The 16,319-nt window shown below is 38.9% G+C and overlaps 1 protein-coding gene across 1 annotated transcript in view; it reads left to right on the top strand.

Annotated features, from left to right (window-relative positions):
* lrp1bb (low density lipoprotein receptor-related protein 1Bb) overlaps positions 1–16,319 on the top strand; it is a 314,777-nt gene that overhangs the window by 99,248 nt on the left and 199,210 nt on the right. The window contains exons 24-31 of the mRNA XM_060930558.1: positions 894–1,098; positions 2,181–2,345; positions 5,296–5,540; positions 10,849–10,980; positions 11,421–11,648; positions 13,105–13,279; positions 13,548–13,642; positions 13,910–14,059. Coding sequence (XP_060786541.1) covers positions 894–1,098; positions 2,181–2,345; positions 5,296–5,540; positions 10,849–10,980; positions 11,421–11,648; positions 13,105–13,279; positions 13,548–13,642; positions 13,910–14,059 — 1,395 coding nt within the window. The remainder of the gene's footprint in view (positions 1–893; positions 1,099–2,180; positions 2,346–5,295; positions 5,541–10,848; positions 10,981–11,420; positions 11,649–13,104; positions 13,280–13,547; positions 13,643–13,909; positions 14,060–16,319) is intronic.

The raw sequence follows: 16,319 nt of genomic DNA, 5'->3' as shown, positions 1-16,319 counted from the left end.
TATGTTTGGGTTTTTTTTGGTACAGAAATGTTTCAAAGCGGCGGCACGGTGGTGTAGTGGTTAGCGCTGTCGCCTCACAGCAAGAAGGTCCTGGGTTCGAGCCCCGGGGCCGGCGAGGGCCTTTCTGTGCGGAGTTTGCATGTTCTCCCCGTGTCCGCGTGGGTTTCCTCCGGGTGCTCCGGTTTCCCCCACAGTCCAAAGACATGCAGGTTAGGTTAACTGGTGACTCTAAATTGACCGTAGGTGTGAGTGTGAATGGTTGTCTGTGTCTATGTGTCAGCCCTGTGATGACCTGGCGACTTGTCCAGGGTGTACCCCGCCTTTCGCCCGTAGTCAGCTGGGATAGGCTCCAGCTTGCCTGCGACCCTGTAGAAGGATAAAGCGGCTAGAGATAATGAGATGAGATGAGATGTTTCAAAGCCTGCTATGACAGAAATAGGTCTGTCTTTAAGAGAACCACAAACTGTTGGAAGGAACTGATGAATGCTTTGAGTTCTCTGGGTAGCCATTTAGCAATGGGCACCCCCACTGCATTTATCACACTAGCCTGTGTGTTTTTCTTGATGACCTGATGCCTGTATCCACAGCCCCTCTACGGCTATTGCATACCCTTTGTTAGCATTTCATAAGGCTCTCCACAGCCAAAGATAATTACAAACAGCTGGATTATAGACAGTCTGGGAAAGGTTTTAATGTTTAATAGAAAGCTGAGAGAAAGCTTCCTTCTGTCTATAATGTCGATTTGCTGTCCTCCTGAGCTTACTATTTTCTCCTGATAGCATTTTGGGGAAATGAAGGCACAAAAGGTGGAATGCTTTCATGCGATGAATTCGACACACTCTCTGGCCTATTGCTTGCTAGTGCTAATGACATTGGTGTAATTGCTGTTGCAGGTGTTACTGGGATTGAAGTAGTGGTTCAGCATGGTTTGGCCACTCCTGAGGGACTGGCAGTGGATTGGATTGCAGGAAACCTTTACTGGATTGACAGTAACCTGGATCAGATTGAGGTGGCAAAGCTGAATGGAGGAATGAGAACTACACTGATTGCTGGGGGGATGGAACACCCTCGCGCCCTTGCTCTGGACCCAGGCCAAGGGTTAGTATTCATCCACTAAAATGAAGCAAGTGTATTTTATTTTCCTTGACTAAATTAAGACAAATATGAGAGCGTTCATAGAAAGACAAAGAAAAAATACATTTAAATTTTATGCATATTTTAATGGAAAAAAACCCCAAACAAACCATTTTTTAAAAAATGAGTAGATTCCTGCAAGATATTCTGACGTATATTTCTACTAACATGTCAAGGAAAATGTGTTTTGTTCTGTTATGCTTCCTTTTTATATCTGTTTGCTCTTCTTTTTTTCTGCGTTCTATCTGCTCTGATGCTCAGCCCCAATCTCTCAAAGCACCATGTGGGAAGGAGGAAGCCTCAAATATGACAGCATGAGCTCAAAATAGTCTCGGGCTGATCCCAGTTGCATTTAGTGCTTAGAGAATGCTTATTGGCACTAAAAATGAGTTGAACATAGTCTGGTGGCTTATGTTGCCCATTTCAGACATTGGAAATCATGCATATTGAGTGCCAAGGGCAACACAGAGAGGACAGACACAGTATCTCTGCTCGCAAGCTGCAGCTCATGTTGGCACTCAGTTGAGTGACACACTGTAAACCGTCTCACTGGAGACTGAAGTGCTATTTTGAAATAAAAGTCTAACAGATTTTGCAGTCTAACAGCTTGTCACCTGTTAAAAACTACCAAATGTATTAGTTTGGAAGGGAGGCTCGGAAAATGAAGGGCTTAAATAAGCAAAGAGCCTTGAGATGTCTGTGCACTCTGTTGTAGAGCAAATGTTAAATGTTATCATATAAAATGCTTTTTGAGTGTTTATTGGTGTGTGATTATTTCCCATTTAGTATGATCCATGAGGCAGTATATATGTTAAGTGATTATTATTGCATCTTTATTGCTGGTATATTCATCACTGTTTGAAAGTTTGCTTATTTATGGCAGTTCATAGAACATTACTCATATAATTCATCACTAGATGAGTGTAGTGGAATTATTTGGTTGTGAGATTTATCCTGTAGTGTGTGCTATCTCTATTAGTGAATCCCTTCTCTGCTGTTGTCAGCTGTGGGGAAATAATTTATTTTGTGGTTATATTGCTTTGTAGAATTGTTTTCTGGACAGACTGGGATGCAAACTTTCCACGGATTGAGGCTGCATCAATGAGTGGAAGTGGGAGGAATGTTGTCTTCAAGGACATGGAGATAGGAGCCTGGCCAAACGGACTAACACTGGACCACCTGGAGAGACGCATAATATGGACAGATGCTCGGTAGGCAAGGATATTAGGATGATTATAGGTATCAATGGTACCAGTCAAAAATTTGGACACAACTACTTATTCATAGGTTTTTCTGTATTTTGACTATTTTCTACACTGTAGAACAATATTGAAGACATCAAAACTATGAAATAACATAGGGAGCATATATGGATATTTAGCCCTATTTGACAACTGTAGTAATCCATATTATGTCAAGAACGGCTCAACTAAGTAAAGAGAAATGACATCCATCATAACTCCAAGAAATGAAGTGTTTTAATAAAAATAATTTTAAAAACCCATTGAATTAGAAGATCAAGTCAAGTTTAAATCAGTTTATGTGTATAGCGCTTTTAACAACAGACATTGTTGCAAAGCAGCTTTACAGAAAAATAAAGATTTTAGAGCTAATTTTATCCAAATAAATTTATTTATCCCTGATGAGCAAGCCTGTAACGATGGTGGTAAGGAAAACTCCCTCAGACAACATAAGGAAGAAACCTCGAGAAGAACCAGACTCAAAAGGGAACCCATCCTCATCTAGGTGATAACAGATAGCATGATTATAAATAACCTGCTTCTATAACTATATCCTATATAATCACAAAGTACAATTGTGTAACCAGGAAAATCATTATAATTTTAGCATGAAGTCTGTTTTGTTGAAGTTATAAACTGTTCATTGATGGAGACTTGAGTGCAAAACTGTTCATGACAACTGCAGTCCTAAAGTTATCATGGTGATTGTAGGCCTCAGCCATCACAGCAAAACTGTAAGGGCCCGGTCCCCCAACACAGATAAATATACCTATAACCACAACTATGACTATACCTATGCCTGAATTTAGTTCCAGTCTGGAGCAGTCACACCACAATCCCGACTATAATATCAGTTGGTCCTGCCACTCAGGGAAATATTAATATTAACACTCAATATTAATAACAATAAACCTTCAGAATGAATACAAAGCTCCAATGTTTGACAAAAACACAAAGTGTCACTCTAATGTTCTGAATTGTACTCCATGACAGCTTTTTTTAGCAGTCTGCACCAATACCTCACTAGGCTGCATGTCACAGCAAGTGTCTGTGTTGATCTTGCCGGAGTGCCCATTCAGAATCTTTTCAGTCGCTAGTGAAAGTCGCTGTTACTTCCCGGTTGGCGGGATTCTCGCAATGTGGTGTGCGCATGATCAAAAGTGGAACGAAGTCTCGCTACCACAAGATAACGCGCGATTTCATAAGACTCTTTACTGGCTGTTTGTGCTTTCTGTGGTGTACAGTACGTTTGTAAATGTTATGCGCTCTTTTATCATTGTGGGAATTGATTATAGCTCTATATAAATATTGAAGTTTTTTTAAAGAATCCGTATAACTTTATTTGTACGCCCGTATACTACATTTATTGAATCAAATCCGTATAAAATACGGACATTCCGTATAGGTTGACATGTATGAAGTAGTAGCACATAATTCTGGATTATACTGTACAGGTTGGATTACGGAAATATAATAAGAAAAGGTTACAAAATACAGAGTGGTTACAGATTTTAATGCATCACGGATTCTAATAATTTACGGATTGGTGACAGACATTTCAGTATGTTACAGATTGGTTACTGATTTCATACGGATGATGTCTCATCTCATCTCATTATCTCTAGCCGCTTTATCCTTCTACAGGGTCACAGGCAAGCTGGAGCCTATCCCAGCTGACTATGGGCGTAAGGCGGGGTACACCCTGGACAAGTCGCCAGGTCATCGCAGGGCTGACACATAGACACAGACAACCATTCACACTCACATTCACACCTACGGTCAATTTAGAGTCACCAGTTAACCTAACCTGCATGTCTTTGGACTGTGGGGGAAACCAGAGCACCCGGAGGAAACCCACGCGGACATGGTGAGAACATGCAAACTCCGCACAGAAAGGCCCTCGTCTGCCACGGGGCTCGAACCCGGACCTTCTTGCTGTGAGGTGACAACGCTAACCACTACACCACCATGCCGCCCTATGGATGATGTATCACGGATAAAAAATTAAGAAGCCTAAAACAATTAAATGTTTGGACTTCCGAAGTTCATAATTAAAATATCTTACCTGCATTTATATGTTTACTTTATTAATTTACTATTGAAATTTCATGGAAAATCACATATCTGTGAATAAGAGATCTGTGCTTTGTATTATTATTCTTTTTTTATTTTACTTTCCATGAATCGATATTCCATGACTTCATGATGCAACAAGGATGTACAAAGATGCCCGGGAAAAATAGTACAAGCTCAGAAAACATCACATGTAAACAATTACCTGATTGGTCAGATGTTTTATTGGATCAGGTCCAGACCTGGAAAAATCGCTCCCGAAGCAATGTCACTGATCCTGATAAACCCAGGCCTGGGCTATAGGTATCGTTATCAGTCTGGTGTGACCACCAACCACATAAACTGTGGGGGACCGATTTATTTATAGTTATCGTTATAGTTGTAGTTATAGTTAACAGTATTGTGGGACCAGGTCTTAAAGGTGTGTCCAAACTTTTGACTGGTACTGTATGTATGGCATAATCAATTGAGCATTTGTTTGTTTGTTTGTTTAAGAATGGGAAAGACAGTACAGCTGCTGCTGTTAGACAAAATCAGTGTGTCACAACAACAACAACAACAACAACACACACACACACACACACACACACACACACACACACACACACACACACACACACACACACACACACTCTTTACCAACAAAGCTGCAGGAAAAAGAAATGACTACATAGTGCAACTTTCATCTGTCTTTCACTTGCAGTAACTAGTCTGACAAAGTGTGAATGCTTGTAGTGGAATTCCCGCAGGACATCTATCAGCTGTATCACACCTTGTCAGCAGTGGCAGCTCCAAACTGCTGTGGGAGTGAGAAGCCCTCACAAGGTTTTCCTTGTCTTTTCAACAGCTCAGATGCTATTTACTCAGCCTTGTATGATGGCACAGAGGTCATTGAGATCCTAAGGGGCCACGAGTACCTTTCACACCCCTTTGCAGTGTCTGTCTTTGGAGGAAGTGTGTACTGGACTGACTGGAGGACCAATACTCTGGCCAAGGCTAATAAATGGACAGGACACAATGTCACAGTCATACAGAAGACTAGTGCCCAGCCGTTTGACCTACAGATTTACCATCCCAGCAGACAACCACAGAGTGAGTATTTCTGTTCTATTTTAATACGCCACACAGCAAAATCCCCAGTATTGAATTAACACCCAGAGTGTTTATATAGGTCCAATTGGACCCAAATTAACTCTGAAAGTGTTAATTCAACACTGAGGAATTTGCTGTGCAGAAATGCAGTATGTTTGACTCTTACTCATGTAGTTAAAATTAAATATCACACTGGAAATGTGGTGTCTCAGCCTGAGCAGTATGCTCTTGTTATATGGGTTGAAATTACTCTTGGATTCAGATGCTTCATCTTTTATGGCCTCAATAATCGGGATCTTGAAGGTTGCATTCTGATTGGCTCTCTGCACCTCTGTGTAGCTTTCATGGGAAAACAAGCTTCTTAAGACTATGGCACAATGAGCTGTTTGGAGTAAGATCTATTGTCAGTGGAATCCTGTAGTTATTAAAAAAGCAGATAGTGATGAGTAAACAAGATGATCTTGGATTGTTTTCTGACACGCTGAAATGAATGATAGAAGACTGGCTTACAAGACTGGAAACATTGGAATGTTTTCTTTAAAGTTTTAACTATTCCGCTAAGGTTTGGGAAAATTTTAGACTTTACAATATGATGTGCTCATTCTGTACAAGGGTTACATTATACAAAGCCCACAGTCAATCAAAAAATGCAATAAATAAAAATATCAATCAATCAATCATGCTATGCTGCACAATCTGGTGGAAATAATCCAATGCCCTGGCTTAGCCTTCACTTGTGAGAATGAAGCACAGAATGAATGAATTCTGTGGGCTCTCTATGGTATGAAAATTCATTTGAGCTGATTCCTGCTGTTCATTCATTTCTCTTTCCTATCAGAAAATGCCTCCAATGAGAGTGGTGCATAATTGAAAAAAGTGTTCATGCAGAGAACAAGCCAGCCTAATGTGGCCTCTAGATGTGTTCCCCTACTCTGCCTAAATTTATTTTAATTGTGTTTTGGTAGTTTGTCAAGCAGCTTTTTCTATTCTGTCCTTCCTGGCTGGTATAAGGACAGCTTCAATTTATCTTCAGGATGCACATGGTGCCCTTTGTGACTTTGTCCATTTCAGAAAAAAAGAAAGAAAAAAAATATTGTAATGAATATAACAGCAGTATAATGTGGATATATACTATCTCTAATGAGCGGTTGGTTAATTTGTCATGTACAAGGAAAATATCTGTTAATTAGGCTCCTGTCACTGCTAAATACACAACATCGTGAGTTTACTTATAAAACTTAAAACAATTAATGTTACCTATTATAGTTTTATCTCTGTATCCTTTAAATGTATACCTATAGCCATCATTTCTTTTACACTTTAACACACTGGTAATGGTGACTAAAAATATAGTGAGATCTTCTTTCGCCTTTTTTTTGGGAGACTATTTGTAGTTTGCTAATATTAAATCATTCCAGGTGAACAGCTTTCTATACAAGTATACTTCAGATAAACTAATCTCATTTGCATCACTTCAACCCACCCAAAACAGCAGAAAGTGCTGCCAACAAGCACATGCTCAGTTCAGATCTTCTGCCAGTGCAGTCGAGTGACTGTTTTACTCTGATAAGTGCCGACAAATTGTGCTATGTTGCCAAGGAAGCCAATAAGTATAGCTAATCCAATCTTAAAGAGCCCGCCGGGAAAGGCTGGCTATCATTGCCATCCAAGATCGCAGCTAACAGGCCACGGAAATTGGGTTTTGTTCGGTGTTACTGTGTTGGCAGGGGAGAGAGGGAACCTCTGGACGCCAGAGGAGTGTAATGGGAGAAAATGCTCAATGGGTTGATGGGGCTAGACTGCAGGCATCAACAGGCTGTAAATATGTTGCATGGGGTAGAAGAGTTGAGGGCAACACGAGGTTAAAGAAAAGGTCTCAGCACCAGTCTTGCACTATTGCTAGAGCATGCTGGATGATTTTCATTGTTTAAAGCATTTCTACTAATGTTCACAAATGCCTACAATCCCATTTCAGAATGGAATTTGTGGATGTAAATCTCTAAACTCAGAGGCAAATCAATGGGGTGCAGGCAAGCATGAACATTTTGCTGTTTTTTTGTTTGTTTGTTTTGTTTTTTTTCCTCCACAGCTTACTTCCAGTATATTGTCATTTGTCAGCTCAGGCTGATGAAGTGTATCACATCTTCGTTTCACATCTTTGGCCTGCTTATCATAAAAACAGGGCAGTATAACGAAGAGTTGCCTTACTAGCAGTCATGTCATGTATGCTGCCTCTGTTTTCCAGATTTTTTTTTCTTTCAAACAGTGTGATTTCCCCAGAGTACCTAACAAATGTATAATTAATTCACTGGGTCGCTAGACTATAATTTAGTGATTTATTCATGTTTATGATAAATAATTACAAAAATATGCCAAATACATGTATTAAAATTCAGAAAAAAATAATGGGCGCATTTGCAAAAATCCCACTGGAGCAATTATTTTTTACGAATGCACTCGGTTTCTGAGTCAGTTGTGTTGTAATGTAGCGCTGGGTTCACTGAAGGGTTAAAGATTCTGGAACTATTATCTGTATACTGCCTTAATAATGTGGAAAATGCACTATTCCCAGATACTTTAACTAATATCTAATGGCATGGCTAACTGTAAACACTGCTCTGTACTAAAATAAAAAGCTGAAGAATCATATCATGTCAGAGTAAATCCAATTAGTGGGCCATTTCCAAAGAAAAGCAGCTAGATCATAACCTCTCCCAGCTCCGATATAAATTACAAAAGCTTTGCAGGACATGTCCAGAATCTTAAATTAAAAGGAAAAAAAACTCTCTTACAGTGCTTGCTTTCTTTGTGAAGCTTTCTTGTAGTGTGAGTCATACTGTGTCACTGAATTTACCTTATGTAAATGTTACGGGTGATATTGCCAGGAGAGCTCTCTTCTTTTAACATCTGCATGTTCTGTGCATGCATTTGCGTCCATTTTAGCAGTTCCCCTGGTGTTCTTGGAATAGTGCTGACAAAGACAGCTTTGTGAAAAGTGAAAAGGCATAGTGAGCTAATTGACTATTCTCCAGTGACCTCTTAGGCATTATCATATAATCTGCCTGGTCAGCAATAGTCCCTGATGAAGTACCCCAGAAATGGGCCACTCATGAAACAGATATTCTAGAGGTGTTTCAGAAACATCTAAAGGTGGGTTTTTTGTTTTGTTTCTTTTTTAAATGCACTGTGGCACTGCAAGGTTATGTGCAGTGTCTTGCAAAAGTATTCATCCCCCTTGGTATTTGTCCTGTTTTGTCGTATTACAAGCTGGAATTAAAATGGATTTTTGGAGGATTAGCACCATTTGATTTACACAACATGCCTACTACTGAAAATTATTGTTTTATTGTGACACAAACAATAATTAAGAGGAAAAAACAGAAATCTGGAGTGTGCATAGGTGTTCACCCCCCAAAGTCAATGCTTTGTAGAGCCACCTTTTGTTGCAATTACAGCTGCAAGTGCACATCTAGCCACTGGGATTTTTGCCCATTCCTCAAGGCAAAACTGCTTCAACTCCTTCAAGTTAGATGGGTTGTGTTGGTGTACAGCAATCTTCAAGTTATGCCACAGATTTTCAATTGGATTGAGGTCTGGGCTTTGACCAGGCCATTCCAAGACATTTAAATGTGTCCCTTTAAACCACTCCAGTGTAGCTTTAGCAGTATGTTTAGGGTCATTGTCCTGCTGGAACATGAACCTTCATCCCAGTCTCAAACCTCTGGCCAAATCAAACAAGTTTTCCTCCAGAATTGCCCTATATTTAGTGCCATCCATCTTTCCTTCAGTCCTGACCAGCTTTCCTGTCCCTGCAGATGAAAAATATCCCCACAGCATGATGCTGGCACCACCATGCTTCACTGTAGGAATGGTGTTCTCAGGGTGTTGGGTTTGTGCCACACGTGACATTTCCCATGATGGCCAAAAAGATAAAGTTTAGTCTCATTTGACCAGAGAGCCTTCTTCCATGTGTTTGGGGAGACTGCCATATGCTGTTGGGCAAACTCCAAATGTGTTTTTTTTAAGCAATGACTTTTTTCTGGCCACTCTTCCATAAAGCCCCACTCTGTGGAGTGTACGGCTTAAAGTGGTCCTATGGACAGATACTCCCATCTCCGCTGTGGATCTTTGCAGCTCCTTCAGTGTTATCTTTGGTGTCTTTGTTGCATCTCTGATTAATGCCCTCCTTGCCCGGTCTGTGAGTTTTGGTGGGTGGCCTTCTTTTGTCAGGTTTGTAGTGGTGCCATATGCTTTCCATTTTGCTATAATGGGTTTAATGGTGCTCCCTGGGATAGTCAAAGTTTAGGATATTTTTTATAACCCAACCCTGATCTATACTTCTCCACAACTTTGTCTCTGACCTGTTTGGAGTGCTCCTTGGTTTTCATGTTGCTTGCTCAGTAGTATTGCAGAGTCAGGGTCCTTCCAGAACAGGTTGATTTATACAGATATCACGTGACAAATCATGTGACCCTTTGATTGCACACAGGTGGATCTTAATCAACGAATTATGCGACTTATGAAGTGAATTGATTGGACCAGCTCTTATTTAGGGGTTTCATACGAAAGGGTGTGAATACCTGTATACACTCCAGATTTCTGTTTTTTCATCTTAATTATTGTTTGTGTCACAATAAAACAACAATTTGCACCTTTAAAGTTGTGGACATGTGTAAATCAAATGGTGCTACTCCCCCCCAAAAAAATCCATTTTAATTCCAGCTTGTAATGCGACAAAACAGGACAAACACCAAGGGGTTTTGCAAGACACTGTATGGTTCGTAGTAGTCATTTGGATGAATAGCATTTTGCAAAGGACATAAAACTTCTCTTTATGTGCTTTAGTAGCCTTGTAGGTTTTGAACCAGACCCTATTCTTTTTTAAATTTAAAAGGTTTGTTTGTTGGTTTGTCTGGGTTTTTTTTTTTTTTTTTTTTGTGTGTGTGTGTGTGTGTGTGTGTGTGTGTGTCTTTTTAAAAATTTCTTTATGGCAGTGCCTGTTGCCATTTCCTTTAAATGTAAGCATTTGGGCTCTTACCTCGAAGGCCATAACATTTAATCAAGAAAAGTAATTTCCTTCATTTTCACTTTAAGTGTTTTACAGAGTGTTTTGATAGTTTGCTGGTGTCTGTCTACACTAGCAAATTTTGAACACAATTTGTTCAACTGATGTCAGCAAAGGTTAGCTGATATTCCTTTAAAGATGGCAGCATTCTTGAATCAGGAACCATTATATTTGGTATTGATTTTTCTCCTCACTGTGCTTTCTTTCGGTTGCCCTGAATTCATGTCAATGCTGGTTTTCCAGCCTCAAACCCTTGTGAGGAGAACAGTGGAAGAGGTCCCTGCTCGCATCTTTGCCTCATCGATTACAACCGCACTGCCTCATGTGCGTGCCCACACCTCATGAAGATCTCACCCAATAACCATTCTTGCGTGGGTGAGTTAACTCCTCTCTACTCTGCTTGGGTTCATAAACCCTTCTCATATTATTCAGTCACACAAGCTGTGTGCTAGAGTGAGCTAATGAGATGTTTTGTGACATGTTCACTTCAACAAGCTGCTGATTTTACAGGATTTCTTTTTTGAGTGTTTGCATTGGCTTAGGCGCTTAGACTTAATTTAAAATCCAGCTCCTGTGTCAGTGTCCATGAATTTTTTTCTTACTTTGCCTCATATCAAATCACCATTCCTGTATAAAGGTTCCTGCAAACACTTCTATATACATAATAATAATAAGTTAAATTTATATAGCGCCTTTCTCAAAACCCAAGGTCGCTTTACAATTTCAGGGAGGGGAAAAAAAAAGGCTTTCATTTATCCACAGTGGCATCCACCGATCTCCTTGTTTACTTGTATGGTGTTTTTGCTGTCTCCCAGCATTGAAGAGATTTTTGTTGTATGTGAGACGTTCTGAGATCAGAGGTGTGGACATCGATAATCCCTACATGAACATCATGACTGCTTTAACTGTCCCTGACATTGACAATGTCACGGTCGTGGATTACGATGCTCTCGAGGAACGGATTTATTGGGCAGATGTGAAGACTCAAACTATGAAGCGGGCCTTCATCAATGGAACAAGCCTTGAGACGGTCATCTCTGGAGGTAAGATAGTATTTTTAACAGGAAAAAAAGTGATACAGGGCATTTTGCCTTTACAGCTTGATGGTAGATTTAAAGTGATAAGAATCTAAAGTTAGTGTCATTTTTATTTATTAGTCCTTACAATGTTTATTGTAAATTTGGTCCCCTGTACTGAGACTTTGAGTTATAAATGAAATTATTGTCCTTTAACATTTATGAAACCCAGGTTTAAATTGTTTTTCAACTACTAGAAGAACATGTTCAGTGAAAGATGTGACAAATGGCAAATGAAATGACAAAAGACAAAAAAAAATTTTTTTAAACAGCATGTGCTGAGGAAAATGTCTTAATAAAACGCTTTTTTCAGGTTTGCTGTTTCTCTAAACTGTATTAAAAAGGAAGAAATTTGAGCAAACAGCACAACTCTGCACTTTACAAATTTGTAGATGTAGCATTTCAATAATGTCGGGACGCTGAAGGATGGAGACAGGTGGGGTACTTTGATGGGCATTTTTATTTTTACTTTTCACTTTTCAGCTATTTTATTACTTAATTGTCTCCCCGACACACACACACACACACACACACACACACACACACACAAAGAGCTCTGTGCTGGATCTCGATTTCCTCCTCATCTCAGCTCTTTCTCTTCTCCTTTAAGCCCTTGGTCATCACTGAAACGGAAAACATACACACACATACATCACTGTTAATCAAACTCAAGTGTGATTGCGTTGCTGCTCACCTCTCTTGGCCTTGCTCTCCATTCACAAATCCAGCGCTCGACCACGCTTCTGCCTCCACAGTAGATTACCCATGCTGCTTTTTCTTTCTTCAAATTACATTTATAAAGAATAAGAAATTGTTTAATTATACTATCTGCAGAAAAGCAGGTATAATAAAAACACTATTTATGAATATGGGGGATTAGTGTTATTAATACTATTAGTGCTGTCATTTGCATGGTGGAGAAATTATAAATCCATTAGGTAGAAAATGCAGTGTGCTGCCCAATCCCATGGTTTAGTTTCCTAGAAACTTAACCGATTCAAAAGTGGCAGCTAACTTAATGTAATAATGTGTGATGAGCTCATTAAAATATAGACTAAGAGAAACGATTGAGTACAAGATCATGTAGCACATTGTGTTTGCACCCTCAACAAAAAGTCAGCAAGTTGATGGCCAACATCTTGGCTATGAGATGCTATGAAAAGATATTATGGCTCATACATGTAAGCTGGTTCTCAAAGTTCACCTAAAATAGCTGACATATCGCTACTGCATTATAGAGTAGCATAAGTTTAAGCACAGCCTACATACTCAACATTCTGGTTGTTGAATCTACCTGTCAAATAAAAAACTAACTGTCCAGATATTAATTCTGCTTTTCCCAGGCATCCAGGCTATTTATTTGTCCACCACTGAATATGCTAAAATTGATGCCTTTATTGTGAGTTGCTTCTGGTATTTGCAGATATTCAGAACTGTCGTGGCCTAGCAGTAGATTGGCTCTCAAGGAATATGTACTGGCTGAGCTCTGAAAATGAAGAGACCCAGATCAATGTTGTTCGACTGGATGGAGCACTTAAAACTTCAGTCATCCATGGGATTGATAAACCAAAGAGTCTAGTAGTACATCCAGCCAAAGGGTATGCATTCCAAAAAGTGTTTTAGTACATTCAACATATACTGAAAAAGAAGACTGAAATACATTACTCTGTTTAATGGATTTATGCACTTGCTTGACAAAAAATACAGGAGCAGAATTATTCCATTGGCAAATGTTGGAAATTTAGTAAATTTAGTATTGCAGAACTTGTATCAGTCAGCAATCCTTAAATTGTATTCGGGACAAATATAAGGTACGTATTAGAATAAATGAGGCTAGTGTGTTGTCTTTTCAACTCAACACTATAGGAAGATATACTGGACAGACGGGAATACGATAAATCTAGCGAACATGGATGGGAGTAACAGGAAAGTTCTTCACCAGAACCAGAGAGATCCAGTAGGTAGGTCTAATCACAAACATTTTTCTATTTCTCTGGCCTGTCTTAACCTGTACTCCAACATAATTCACTTGTCAAAACTGATATTTACATGCTGTGTGCACTGCTGAATCCAAATATTAATTTTATCAAGTTGTCACGTCACAAAATACTGCATAAACTAGTTTACATCTGGTACCATACACATTTTCCTGCACATCACATATTGCTCTAAAACAGATACTGTGAAGTCATACAAATCCTAGCCCTAACTTTCTACACCCATTTTAGGTCTCTCGATAGACTTTCCTGCGAGCAAGCTGTACTGGATTAGCTCAGCTAATGGCACAGTCAACAGGTGTAATCTGGATGGCAGTGGCTTTGAGGTGATTGAAACTATGAAGAAGAAATTATCCAAAGCCACAGCTCTGGCAGTCATGGGTAAGAGGTTCAGCTCTGACACCCATCACACTGACATTACATTACATTTGATTGGAACATCTCAATTTCTTATATACATTATATATTATCATCAAATTAACAAGAAAATTTGCAGTCAATGAATCTGCTTCATAATTTTAGTGGTACAGTATGTTTTGGTTTGTTTGCACTTTATAGCTCATCACTGCTATTGACAATGTTTCTACTATGTATTTGCTACGTAGCAGTGTTCCTGGAGTTTGAGCTGCTGCTATGATCGTCCATTGCTTTCAGACAACAGTGCAGCATTGGAATGAATACTTTGTGTTTCCATGGCACCAAGGTCTGAGAAACTGAGATATTTATTATCTGTGCCAAACCCTCAGTGGCCAGGAGAAAAAAAAGTGTACTACTGGGTTTTGGAAGAGGAACAAAATATCCAATAAGATATACCTCTTTCCCATTTAGTTGCTCCACTGGAAGCAAAATTGCTCATCAAGTGGGGGAGTAGGTCTCCGACAGAAGCCAGGCATACACTTGCCTACTTAATAAAGTCGAGTGAAAAGCTGTTTGATTGATTTCCGTCCATATGGAACTGGATAATGAAGACTAGTTGTTTGGATAGACATCCAAGTGCTGTAGAGCATCTGCTTTTAATAATCTCATTTAAATTGGGCTAGATATAAGACTCAAATTACCATTCTTTCCATATGCCAGAACTCAGATTACGTTCAGCTTTTGCAGGAAGAAAACATCCATGTTGGCAGTGGTCAATGGCGAGGAGAGTATCAAAATTGTATTACCATAAATCTAAAGAGGGTTGTATATACAGGTTGGTAATTAGTAGAGATCAATCAAACACAATAAGGATTTAGACCAACTCATATCATTTGCAAAATTATTTCACTACCACTTGGGAGGAAATAATTAACAATACGGTCACATCTATGCTAGCTTGTCAAGGATCATTAGTAATTGATAGAATGGAGGAAAAAAAAGAACAATCATTTTTGAATCTGAAAATTCTACATACAAGAAATATAATTAACAAGACAATAATTTTGTCTCTTTCTATTTTTTTCTTTGAATATTGTGAGAATTGTAACTTTTTTTTTTTTTTAATCTGTAGGACATTTTTGCACTTTAGGACTTTTCCCTTAATGTGTATTTGCTTGGGAATAGTTTTGCTGAGACAACAAAAAAAGTATGAAATCTTTATGCATATTAATAATATTAACTCCGTCTTAGTATTTAGTACTTAGTATTAACACACATTATTAATATTAGCACACATATGAATAATATTAACACATATATTAATATTAACATAAACATGACACGAGGATAAAACATGCATACAGATGCCCTCAGTAAGCAGATTTATAAATGTTGATCCTACTCCTTGAAACTCAGGCTAAGTAGTTTTGTAATGTAACTTCTAGGCTCTAAGCAGAGCTGTGAGTAATTTTAGTCATAAGACCATTTCTAGCACCATTCCTATGAGTAATTGTCAAAGGCTTGGTGAAAGCAGGTCCAGGAGAACAAAACCAAAAGCGCAGTCAGGTCCTGCCAGCACAGCACATTGGCTACGCTATGACTCGTCCCTAATAGACTACTAACGGAGGATGCTTTAGCTGATGCACTACTGTTATTTGAAATCCTTTGTTTTCACAGTGCTAAAAAACTGTCCTATCTATTGAATCCATTTCTGACTGAGACTATAAATTATTATAAAACGTGAAATAGAATAAAAGGCCACCTGAAAGACTAATGGTGTAAGTTTAAAGAAGTAACAGGCTACTGCATAATGGCAAAATGAAGCTTTCACTAGGCGCTATCGATCACAATTAGTCTGTCTTTGTCACAGTGAGAAAAAGCTTTCTTGGACCTTTTGCAAAGCCGTCTGAGTCTGCTCAGAAGATACTTATGTTTGCTGTTTGTGTAGAGGAACAGATCTGTTTAGCAGATTGATTAAGCCAAGGCACAAATTATTTTGATAAACAACCTTCTACAGTTAATGTCATGTAAATTGCTGTAGCATGAAGAGGATAGTATTGTATAGCATTTCTTCCTCCTGCTTCTCTTCTTCTTCTTCATCAGCGCTCAGACAGTTTTGTATGAAACCATGTTTGCTGATTCATTTTAGCTATGAAGTTATATAGGATACTTTTAGAAGCACTTCTGCAAGCTTTTATTTTTTTCTGCTGAAAGTGTTCAAGACAGATGGTTCTTGTTGAAAAATGGGGTGATTATTTGTTCTCTAACAGGGCTTTTAGTTCAT

This window comes from Neoarius graeffei, chromosome 9, assembly GCF_027579695.1.
Source record: "Neoarius graeffei isolate fNeoGra1 chromosome 9, fNeoGra1.pri, whole genome shotgun sequence".
Taxonomy (NCBI): domain Eukaryota; kingdom Metazoa; phylum Chordata; class Actinopteri; order Siluriformes; family Ariidae; genus Neoarius; species Neoarius graeffei.
The sequence above is the reverse complement of the archived record's forward strand: the minus strand, read 5'-3'. Positions and strand labels throughout refer to the sequence as shown.